Source organism: Sus scrofa, chromosome 8, assembly GCF_000003025.6.
Source record: "Sus scrofa isolate TJ Tabasco breed Duroc chromosome 8, Sscrofa11.1, whole genome shotgun sequence".
NCBI classification, from domain to species: domain Eukaryota; kingdom Metazoa; phylum Chordata; class Mammalia; order Artiodactyla; family Suidae; genus Sus; species Sus scrofa.
In genome coordinates, this window is record NC_010450.4 from 96,934,025 (window position 1) to 96,946,503 (window position 12,479).

Here is a 12,479-nt window from a genome sequence, read left to right on the forward strand (position 1 = left end):
TTTTGCTTTTTAAAGTTACCTTATGTCTCTCAAGTTTCTATGTACGATGATACATAAATACAATCCATCAACATTAAATATGCTTATTTACATATGAATTAGTATAGTAAAAACCAATGTTAGTAAATTATACCTCTATAATATAATTTTCATGACTTTAGGAGAGAGAAAATTGTACCACAGAAAGATTTGCATGTATTGAGATAATTTTATACTACTTTTTTCTTCTTTACACCTAGAGGGGATATTATAGAAACTGAGGAGCATTATAAGAGCCGATGGAGATCTATTAGGATTCTGTATTTTACTATGTTTCTCAGCAGTGTAGGTAAGTATTAGAAATTATACATAATTTAAAAATTCAAATAAAATATTTTAATACTTAATTAAAAAATTTTTTATTGTGGTAAAAGCCATATAATGTAAATTATACTATCTTAACTATTTCTAAGATCTAAGATGTTTAAATATGTCTGTATGGTTTGGTAACCAACTTCCAGAACTTTTTTATCTTACAAAACTGAAACTTTTTACCCATTAAACAACACTGCTTTCTCCTACCCCCACCCTTCCCCCTGGCAACTACCATTTTGCTCTCTATTTTGATGAAATTGACTACTCTAGATACTTTGTATAAATGGAATCATATAGTGTTTTTTATTCTATGACTAGTTTATTTAATTTAGCTTAATGTCCTCAAGGTTCATCCATGTTGTAGCATGTTTTAGAATTTCCTTCCTTTTTAAGAATGAATAATATTCTGTTGTATAAATTATAGGGGAGAATGTAAATCAAATATACTTTAATTAAAAATACAAAAAATAAATTATAGGGAAGGAAAAACTTTTCCTTCATCTTTTTAGGTTCTGTGGCTGGGACCTTCAACTTAAACAACAGACAGCAGAACAACAGAAGAAAAGAAAATTTATTTGATGTTAATTTTTTTTGTGTGTTTTTTTAGGGCTGCACACGTGGCATATGGAAATTCCTAGGCTAAGGGTCAAATTGGAGCTGCAGCTGCCAGCCTACGCCATAGCCACAGTAACGTGGGATACAAGCCACATCTGCAACCTACTCCATAGCTTATGGCAAGGCCAGATCCTTTACCCACTGAGCGAGGCCAGGGATCAAACCCATAACCTCATGGTTCCTAGTCGGATTTGTTAACCACTGAGCCATGACGGGAACTCCCTAAAAAAAATATTTTACTGGAGTTCCCATTGTGTCTCAGTGGGTTAAGACCCAAAATAATGTCTGCGAGGATTCTGGTTCAATCTCTAGCCTCATTCAGTGGGTTAAGGATCCAGCGTTGCTGCAAGCTGCAGTGTAGGTCACAGATGTAGCTCAGATCTGGCATTGGTGTGGCTGTGGCTGGTAGCTGCAGCTTTGATTCAACCCCTAGCCTGGGACCTTATATATGCCACAGGTAAGGCTAATGGAGTTCCCTGGTAGTTCAGTGGGTTAAGGATCTGGCATTGTCATTCCTGTAGCCTTGGTTGCTGCTGTGGTGCAGGTTTGATCCTGGCCCCAGGATTTCTACATGTATGGGTAAAAGCAAAAGAAAATTTTTATTGAAATATAGTCGATTTACAATGTGTTAGTTTGAGGTACAGCACAGTGATTTAATTATAGATTTACATTCCTTTTCAGATTCTTTTCTCTTATAGGTTATTATGAAATAATAAGTATAGTTCCCTGTGCTGTAAAGGCCAGGACCTTTACCCACAGTCCTCTTGTTTGTTGTCTGTTTTTATTCAGTAGTGTGTATATGTTAATCCCAGCCTCCTAATTTATCCCTCCCCTGCCTTTCCCCTTTGATAACCATGTTTGTTTTCTGTGTCTAGGGGTCTGTTTTGTAATTAAGTTCATTTGTATCTTTTTAAAAGATTCTACATATAAGAGATAAAATATATTTGTCTTTGTCTGGCTTCCTTCACTGAATATGATAATCTCTAAGTTCATCCATGTTGCTGCAAGTAGTAGTATTTCATTCTTTTTTATGACTGAGTAATGTTCCACTAGTACTTTGATCCATTCATCTGGTGATGGACGTTTAGGATGCCTCCATGTTTTGGCTATTGTAAATAGTGCTACTCTGAACATTAAGGTACATGCATCTTTTCAAATTATACTTTTCTCTGGATATATGCCCAGGAGTGGGATTGCTGGATCATATGGTAGCTATAATTTTAGTTTTTAAAGCAACCTCTATATTGTTCTCCATAGTAGCTGCATCAATTTACATTCCCACCAACAATGTAAGGGGGAGGGTCCTTTTTCTCCCTAGAATGAAGGTAATTTTAGTAAGGATTATTTTTTTAGACTCATCTTGCATTGTCTGTCCATGATCAGTGATAAGAATGTTCTCTTCTTCCAAGTACTAGAAAAGCACCTTTTTCAGAGGAAATTTTTAGGCAGAAAGCTAGAGGACAGAATACTTCCTGAATCTGCTGTTAGTTGCCATCAGCTCAAAATTAATCAGTATGCCAAAGAAGCATATTTTAGTGTGGCATGTTCTGTTTCCCTTCCGTATATACCACATTTTATATATCCATTCATCTGTTAATGAACATTTGGGCTGATTCCATATCTTGTCTCTCACAAATAACTGCTGTGAACATGAGTGTGCAGATATCTCGTTGACATCCTGCTTTCAGTTCTTTTCGGCATACATCAGAAATGAAATTGCTGTATCATATGATAATTCTATTTTTAATTTTTTGAGGAACTTCTATACTGTTTTTCCATAGCCCTGCATTATTTTGCATTCCTGTAACAGTTAGGGTTCAAATTTTTCCACATCCTCACCAACTCTATTTTATGTTTATTTAATAGTACTCATTCTAATTGGCAGGGTTCAAATTTTTCCACATCCTCACCAACTCTTATTTTATGTTTATTTAGTAGTACTCATTCTATTTGGCGTAAGGTGGTATTTCATTGTTTTTATTTGCATCTCCTGGATGATAAGTGATGTTGGGTATCTTTTCATGTGCATAATGGCCATCTGTATATCTTCTTTGGAGAAATGTCTGTGCAAGTCCTTTGCCCATTTTTTTTTTAATTTTTAAATTTTTTAAAATTTTTTGTATTTTATGTCCACACTCATGGCATATGGAGGTTCCCAGGTTAGGGATCAAATGGGAGATGTAGTCACTGGCCACAGCCACAGCAACATCAGATCCGAGCTGCATCTGCAATTCAGCTGCATCCACAGCTCACGGCAATGCCGGATCCTTAACCCACTGCATGAGGCCAGGGATCAAACCTGCATCCTCATGGATACTAGTCAGATTCATTTCTGCTGAGCCACAAAGGAACTCCCTTTGCCCATTTTTTAATCAGGTTATCGTTGTTGAGTTGTAACAATTTTTAAAATATTCTCAATATTAACATCTTACTAGATTTACATAACTATCAGTTCGCAGGTTTTTCCTGTCATTCCAGGACACTTTACTGATTGTGTCCTTTGATTCACAAAAGTTTCACATTTTGCTGTAGTTCAATTTATTTATTTTTTTTTTGTTGCCTATGAACCTCATTTAACTTTTATATTGACACATAACATAAAAATAGTGAAGTGCCAGGAGTTCCCACTGTGGTGCAGTTGGTTAATGATCTGGCTTGTCTCTGTGGAGGAAGTCTCCAGCATTGCTGTAGCTGTGGCATAGCTTGTAGCTTTGGCTTGGATTTGATCCCCAGCCTGGGAAATTCCATATTCTGTGGGGGCAGCTGAAAAAGAAAAGAAAAAAAGTAAAGTACAAATCTTAATTTGTATAGTTTGATGTATTTTAACCTATTAACACTACTTCTGAGAATATGGTTACTCAAAAGTAAACCTTTATGAGGAAAAACATTGTACTATTAAGAACTATATATTGTGTTAAAATATTAAGGAATGAAAATGTATAGAAATTTTCACTGCTATGATAGTTTTTAAAAGAATGTTTTAGGGAATCAGTTTCCCCCCCAAGTTTAGACTAAGTCCATAGGCACTAATTTTACAAGTGATTTATTTCCCTGAGATGGATTTTGTTTGTTTTTATTTGTTTTTGTCATTTTGCCTTTTCTAGGGCCGCACCTTTGGCATATGGAGGTTCCCAGGCTAGGGGTCTAATCAGAGCTGTAGCCACCGTCCTATGCCAGAGACGCAGTAATGCAGGATCTGAGCCAGGTCTGCGACCTACACCACAGCTCACGGCAACGCTGGATCCTTAACCCACTGAGCGAGGCCAGGGATCAAACCCACAACCTCATGGTTCCTAGTCGGATTCATTAACCACTGAGCCATGACATGAACTTCTCCCTGAGATGGATTTAATGAAGGTCATTTTACTAAATTGTTTTCCATATCCTTTCTGTTTATCCCAGGTCACCTTTTTTGTTTTCTCTCATTTGCCAGTCTTGTTTACAATTCACCCTTGAGTAAAAATAGATTTTTAAAAATTTCTTTCTTTCTTTTTTTTTTTTGGCCATACCACGGCCTGTGGAAGTTCCCCAGGCCAGAGATTGAACTAGCGTCACGAAAGGCAGCAATACAAGCCACTGCAGTGACAACACTGAATCCTTAACCCACTGGCCACAAGAGAACTCCTAAAAATAGATTTTAAATAAAGCTAAAACTAAAGAAAAGTATGACGTAAAGGATATCTTCAACAATTATTTGTAATCCAATTATATTTTGCATAGTATATCTATTATTATACTTTCTATAAAAGATTTTGCAGGAGAGGGAAATGTCATGTCCTGGGACCTGCAGGAGTCCTTAGTGGGCCACCAATTGAGGGTCATTGGCTTTGGGTAGGAAAGAATTCAAGAGCAAGCCAGAGTAAAGGGAAAGCAAGTTTAGAGAGATACACATTCCATAGGCAGAATATGGACCATCTCAGAAAGTGAGAGTGGCCCCATGGGCATGAGGTCAAGGACTTTTATGGGCTAAGTAATTTCGTAGGCTAAGGAATAGAAATATTCTTGCTATTTCAGGGTAGGGTGCAGGGATTTCTAAAGACTTGGGGCCACTGCCCACTTTTTGGCCTTTTCTGGTCCTCCTTGGAACTGTCATGGTATAAGGGGGAGTGATTTTTTAGTATTATGATGAAGGTATGAGCAAAAGGTCAATTACCAGACTGTTCTCAAAGCTACCGAGGTTTCAGCTGGTTCCATCTGGTCTTTATCACATCTCAACAGCTGTGACTCTTCTTTGTTATCTAGTGTTTGTTTCCTACTCCTTTCCCTCCTGTTTCACAAATATCAGGGAAAGATATGTGGACTCAAATTAGCTTAAACAGTAATTCATTTTTTTCTTATAAGCTGTCAATAGACAACTGCAGGTGAAGTTCACTGGCTTTGCTTCTGAATATGTTTTTTGGTTTTGACCTTTTCTACATATTACCTTCATTCTTAGGCTATAGCAGGGTTGCAGTAGCTGCTCCAAGTGTCAATTCCTTTCACATTTTGAATTTATTTTTCTTTTTTGGCTGTGCCCACAGCAAATGGAAGTTCCTGGGCCAGGGACTGAATCCGAGCCACAGCCCTGACATATGCCACAGCTGTGGCAATGCAGGAGCCTTAACTTGCTGCACCTGGGCAGGGATGGAACCCATCCCACATTAGTGACAAAGTCAGATCCTTCACTGCCGTGCCACAGTGAGAACTCCTACAATAGTTTTTATTGGTTGAAAGGCCCCTGCTTGGGAGTTCCCATCGTGGCTCAGTGGTTAATGAATCCGACTAGGAACCATGAGGTTTTGGGTTCGATCCCTGGCCTTTCTTGGTAGGTTAAGGATCTGGCCTTGCCATGAGCTGTGGTGTAGGTTGCAGACGAGGCTCGGATCCCACATTGCTGTGGCTCTGGCGTAGGCCGGTGGCTACGGCTACAGCTCTGATTAGACCCCTAGCCAGGGAACCTCCATGTGCTGTGGGTGTGGCCCTAGAAAAGACAAAAAAAGAAAGAAAGAAAGAAAGAAAGCCCCCCCCTTCTATTTAAAACCTCCAAAGAGATGAGGAGTCCTTTCCCAGAGATTCCAAAGTAGACCTCTCCTCATTTCTCACTGGTCAGAACTGGGTTATCAGTTTATTTTAAAACCCATCATCAGCTAGGATAATAGGATTATCTACATTGGTTTTTTAGGCTAATCAAGATCTACCCTCTGGAATTTGGGGTAGAGAGTTTCCCATAAAGCCTGTGGCTTTGCAGAGGAGTGATAGACATTTGAATACAATGAGGACTCTTTGAGAAAGGGGACTTATTAGTGTTGTTTAGGTAGCAATCTCTGCAGTAGATTTTTTCACTTGAAATAATTCTGAGTACTCAATTATATAAATATAACCAATAATTTCAAATTTAATAGCAAAAAAGTTCTTTTAACTATAGATTTTAAATGGCATATTAAACATTTTACCTGTTCACAAGTTTCTTGATTATGATATAATAGCCTTGTTTTCAAATATTTGTTGACTTGTTCAACCCTTTTTTTTTTTTTTTTTTGGTCAAAGTTAATGTGTTAATACAAAATACGCTAAAATCACAGAGTTCCTGCTGTGGCACAAAGGCATCGGTGGTGTCTCTGCATTACCAGGGTGCAGGTTTGATCCCCAGCCTGGCACAGTGGGTTAAAGGATCTGGTGTTGCTTCAGCTGCAGCCTAGGTCACAAATGTGGCTCGAATCTAATCCCTGGCCCAGGAACTCCATATGATGCAGGGCAGCCAAAGAATAAACAAATGAAAACGAAAAAAAAAAATTCTCAAAAGAAGATATACAGATGGCCAGCAATCACATGAAAAAAATGCTCAGCATCACTAATTATTAGAGAAATGCAAATCAAAATCACAATGAGGTACCACCTCACACAGAAACAAGTCAGCAAACAACAAATGCTGGAGAGGATGTGGAGAAAAGGGAACTCTCCTTCACTGTTGGTGGCAATGTAAATTGGTACAACCATTATGGAAAACACAATGGAAGTACCTCAGAAAACTGAGTATAGAACTACCATATGATCCCGCAATCCCACTCCTGGACATATATTCTGAAAAAAACAAACAAACAAAACACTAAAATGAGAGTTCTCTCGTGGCTCAGTGGGTTAAGGATCCAGTGTCACTGCTATAGCTCTGATTATAACCGTGGTGTGGGTTTGACTCCTAGCTGGGGAACTTCTACATGATGCAGGTGCTCCCCCCCAATACACTAAAATGAAGCTAATAGTTAAATTATTTTTTGAAATGGGCTTTTTAAAAGGAATAAAGTGGTGATACTACTATAACATGGATGAACCTTGAAAGAATTATGTGAAAAAAAGAAGCCATACACAAAAGACCACATATTATGTGATTCTATTCACATGAATGTCCAGAATAGGAAAATCTATTGAGACAGAAAGTAGGTTAGTGGTTGCTTAGGGCTGTTTGGGAAAGGATGGAGGGTAGCAGAATAATTTCTGAGGTGACTAAAATGTTCTAAAACTGACTATAGTGATGGTTGCACATGGTTGCACATATTTGGGATACCAAAAACCATTGAACTGTACACTTGATTTAATTTTATTTTTTGTCTTTTTAGGGCCACACCCATGGCATATGGAAGTTACCAGGCTAGGGATCGAATCAGAGCTATAGTTGATCAAACTGGACCCTACACCAGCTCACGGCAACGCCAGATCCTTAACCCACTGAGCCAGGCCAAAGAGCGAACCTGCATCCTCATGGATGCTGGTCAGATTCATTACTGCTGAGCCACGACGGGAACTCCACACTTTATTTAATTTTGTTTGTTTGTTTACTTATTTATTTTAGGGCTACAGGTGCAGCATATGGAAGTTTCTAGGCTAGGGGTTGAATCAGAGCTACAGCTGCTGGCCTATGCCACAGCAGTGCCAGATCTGAACCTCATCGGTGATACTCTTGGCAACAGTGGATCCTTAACCCACTGAGCCAGGCCAGGGATCGAACTTGCATCTTCATGGATACTAGTTGGGTTAATTTCCACTGAGCCACAGTGGGAACTCTTGAATTGTACACTTTATTTATTTATTTTGTCTTTTCTAGGGTTGCACCCGAGGCATACGGAGGTTCCCAGGCTAGGGGTCTAATTGAGCTGTAGCCACTGGCCTTCTCCAGAGCCATAGCAACTGGGGATCTGAGCCGCATTTGTGGCCCACACGACAGCTCACGGCAATGCCAGATCCTTAACCCGCTGATCGAGGCCGGGGATCGAACCCACAACCTCATGGTTCCTAATCGGATTCATTTGTTAACCACTGAGCCACAACGGGAACTCCTTGAATTGTACACTATAAATGGGTGAATTCATGTGAGGCTTAACAATGCTGTTTTTAAAAAAATAGCCTTTACAGAATTTTTTTTTCTTTTTTTAGGGCTCTACCTGCAGCATGTAAAAGTTCCCAGGCTAGGGGTCGAATCAGAGCTGCAGCTGCCGGCTACTTCACAGCCACAGTACAGATCCAAGACGAATCTGCAACCTATGGCACAGATTGAGGCAACACTGGATCCTTAACCCATTGAAGGAGGCTAGGGATCATACTGGCATCCTTAGGGACACTAGTTGGGTTCTTAACCTGCTGAGCCACAATGAGAACTCTGTGTTTACAGAATTTGATTGTAAATGATGTGCCTAACATTTAAAATTGACAAATAGCTTTGGAATTTATCATTACAGTTCTCGGGCGATAAAAGCTAGCAGAATTAATGAATTTTCTTTTATGCACATCTTGAAGTATCCTGGTTCTTTAGAGCTACCTCCCCTTTAAAGATCATTTTCCTTCTTCCAAGTCATCCCTATAGTCAGTTCTTTCTGACTGGTTAGAAGTCCAGAACATTATAACAGGGTGGCCTTTCCTCCATTCATTTCTGCTATAAAAACTTAACTTGAGGAGTTCCCATTGTGGCTCAGTGATAACAAACCCAACTAGAATCCATGAGGACAAGGGTTCAATCCCTGGCCCCCTCAGTGGGTTAAGGATCCAGCATTGCCGCGAGCTTTGGTGTAGGTTGCAGATGTGGCTTGGATCTAGTATTGCTATGGCTATGGAGCAGGCCAGCAGCTGCAGCTCTGATTGGACCCCTAGCCTGGGAACTTCCATATGCCTTAGGTGTGGCCTTAAAAAGCAAAACAAAACAAACACAGAGTTCCTGCTGTGGCCCAGCATGCTAAGGATCTGATGTTGTCTTTGCAACAGCTCGGATTCAATCCCTGGCCCAGGAACTTCCATATGCTGAGAGTGTGGCCAAACATAAAAACTTAAAAGTTAACAAAGCCATCAGTATTTTTCATTTACAGTAAAGGCACATGAATAAGGAGAAATAGGTCCTCTGTTTTTATTATGTTAATTATGGTCGGGCGCTATAATTATGTGTGTATATTTTCAAGCCATTAATATGGTAAATAAAACCCCATTGCTTGATAAATTAGACGTTTGTGGGCATAAATTTGTAAATTCAGAATGATTTTTTTTTGGCCACCCTGGGGCATATGGAGTTCCTCAGGCAGGGATCAGATCTGAACTGCGGTTGTGACTTACACCACAGCTGCAGCAATGCTGATCATTTAGCACACTGTGCTGGCCAGGGATCAAACCTGTGTCCTGGTGCTGCAGAGATGCCACCAATCCTGTTGTGCTACAGGAGAACCCCCAGAATGATATTTTAAAATCCACGCTATAGTTCAAAAATTTGTATCTGTAAATGGAGATGAAGTTACAAGTATCAATAACAGAATTTGCCTCTTCACAGGATTTTCTATTGTGATAATGTCAATATGGCCATATCTCCAAAAGGTTTGTACACTTCAATCTATTCTGTTAAGTAGATATGGTAGTAGTACATCTTATGTAGTTAAGAGTTTTGTAGAGAGTCTCTTTAGTATTCTATAATTTAACCTTTACTGGGATAACTTGAGATAGTAATTCCTCAAAAGTGGCTTGTAGGTAGTAGGGTGGCTGTATGCTTTATTGTGCAAACTAGAACACTTGAAGTAAAAGGAGTGCTAGAGCAGGAAAATAGGATTATACCCAGACATCCCTAGGCAAATGTAGATGTATGGTCACCTACTTATTAGCCACTTCCCAATTCCATCAATACCTCCTCCCTAATAAAAGTGAAACTAAGCTGGACATTGTCTAAATTCCTAAATTGTGTAAGTGATATTTCTGTGGAATAATTTCATGCCCTCCCATAGAATGTCTGGGTTGTTGGGTGACATTCTGAAAAGAATAGATAATATATGTATTTTGATGCTGTGGTTACTAGATGGGGAGGAAGGGGTGATGAGAAGATGCAAGTTTGGTGGATATCCTGACAATAATTGATTTTTTTTTAATTGAAGTATATAGCTCATTTACAATGTTGAGTTCATTTCTGCAAAGTGATTCAGATAGATAGATATATACTTTTATACATATAAAAATTTATATATTATATATATACACACACACATACATACACACACACACACACACACACACAGCTTTTTAAAATATTCTTTTCCATTATGCTTTATCATGGGACATTGAATATAGTTCTCTGTGCTATGCAGTAGGACCTTGTTTTTTATCCCCTCCATGTATAATAGCTTACATCTGCTAACCCCAACCTCCCACTCCATCCCTTCCCCAACCCCCTCCCCCTTGGCAACCACAAGTCTATTCTCCCTGTCCATGAATCTCTTTCATAGTTTCATAGTTAGGTTCACTTGTGATACCAATTCATCTTCAAGTCCTGTCAATTCTATCTTTTAAAAAATATATATTTGACATTTAACATTGTGTAACTATCTGTCAGTTCTGTCTTAAAGCTCTAAAAACGAAATTGTTAAAAATCAATATTTAGGAGTTCCTGCTGTGGCACAGTGGGATTGGCAGTATCTTGAGAGTACTAGAATGCAGGTTTTACCCAGCACAGTGGGTAAGGGATCCAGCACTGCCGCAGTTGTGGCGTGGGTTGCAACTGCGGCTCGGATCTAACCCCTGGCCCAGGAAATCTGTATGCCTTGGAATGACCAAAAAAGAAAATAATAATAATAATAAAGAAAAATCGGTATTTAAGCTGGAGTCATAATTAATCTATAAAAATATTTAAGGTTCTTGGAGAAGTTCCTCTGTTTTCCTAGCTCCTATTCATTCCTTAACCTGCTACAGTCTGATTAACTCTTCCACTGCCCTGAAACTGCTCTTGATGAGGTCTACAGTGACTTAATTGCTCACCAAATAGTAAATACTTTTTAGTCCTTACTTTAGGTGACATTTGGGTAGTGTTTGACATTATTGTCCTCTCTCTATTTTTTTTCTTTTTAGAGTGCACCCATGGCATATGGAAGTTCCTGGGCTAGAGGTCGAATAGGAGCTACAGCTGCTGGCCTAACACCACAGCCACAGCAACTTGGGATCCCTGCTGCATCTTCAACCTACAGGTCGCCGGATCCTAACCCACTGAGTGAGGCCAGGGATCAAATCCATATCCTCATAGATACTAGCTGGCTCTTTACCGCTGAGCCACAATGGGAACTTCTTGAAACCCTCTTTTGTCTTCTGTGACATTACTCTTAATTAGTTATTCGTAAATGCTTTCGTGTATTTTTCTTTATCAACTTGCTCCTTATGTTTTGGATTTCTCCAAAGGGTTGTGTGTGTTTAGCCTAGATCCTGAGCCTTGGCCTGTACTAGATGTATAGTGAATGATTTACTAGACGCATTTACTTGAACCTAAGGTCTTATCACATCTTTACATTTTTCTCCTTTTTTCTGGGGTGTTTTCCATCCCTTCATCTCTTCTGTGCTATTCCCTTTCTCCCATCTTATCCATGATTTTAAATTAGTTCTTCAAGGCTTTACCCCAATGTCACCTCCTTTGAAAAGCCTACTCTTACTGTCCTGTCCTCACCACAGTTTGGGTTAGATTTTCCTTCTTTTTTTTTTTTTTCCTTTTGTCTTTTCAGGGCCGCACCTGTGGCATATGGAGGTTCCCAGGCTAGGGGTCTAATCTACGCCAGAGCCACAGCAATGCCAGATCTGAGCCGCATCTGCAACCTACACCACTGCTCATGGCAACGCCGAATCCTTAACCCACCGATCAAGGCTAGGGATCGAACGTGTAACCTCATGGTTCCTAGTGCGATTCGTTTCCATGGCACAATGACAGGAACTCCAGATTTTCCTTCTATGTGCTTGCATATTCTGTTATCATAACATTTATTATTGAGTGTTATAACAGTATTAGAGTTTACCAAACTTCCCTTCTAGACTGTTAGAGTGGCCAAATGTCTTCAACAAAAATGCTAGAAATATTTGATGACTATTTAAAGTTTAAAAATTATACCTATTATGTAAGAGATTTATTGACATATTTCATTTTATTTTTTAGTTTTTATGACTCTTTAGCATTTTTTGTCTGCATCTGTGGCATATGGAAGTTTCCAGGGGAGTTCCCACTGTGGTGCAGTGGGATCAGCGGCATCTTGGAAGTG

The 12,479-nt window shown here is 39.3% G+C and overlaps 1 protein-coding gene across 3 annotated transcripts in view; it reads left to right on the forward strand.

Annotated features, from left to right (window-relative positions):
• Positions 1–12,479, forward strand: part of MFSD8 (major facilitator superfamily domain containing 8) — a 47,328-nt gene that overhangs the window by 8,962 nt on the left and 25,887 nt on the right. For 2 of the 3 annotated variants that reach the window (XM_021101605.1, XM_005666869.3), the window contains exons 2-3: positions 240–328; positions 9,752–9,795. In XM_021101605.1, the coding sequence (XP_020957264.1) occupies positions 240–328; positions 9,752–9,795 (133 nt within the window). The remainder of the gene's footprint in view (positions 1–239; positions 329–9,751; positions 9,796–12,479) is intronic. The other variant, XM_021101604.1, reaches the window with a different exon arrangement.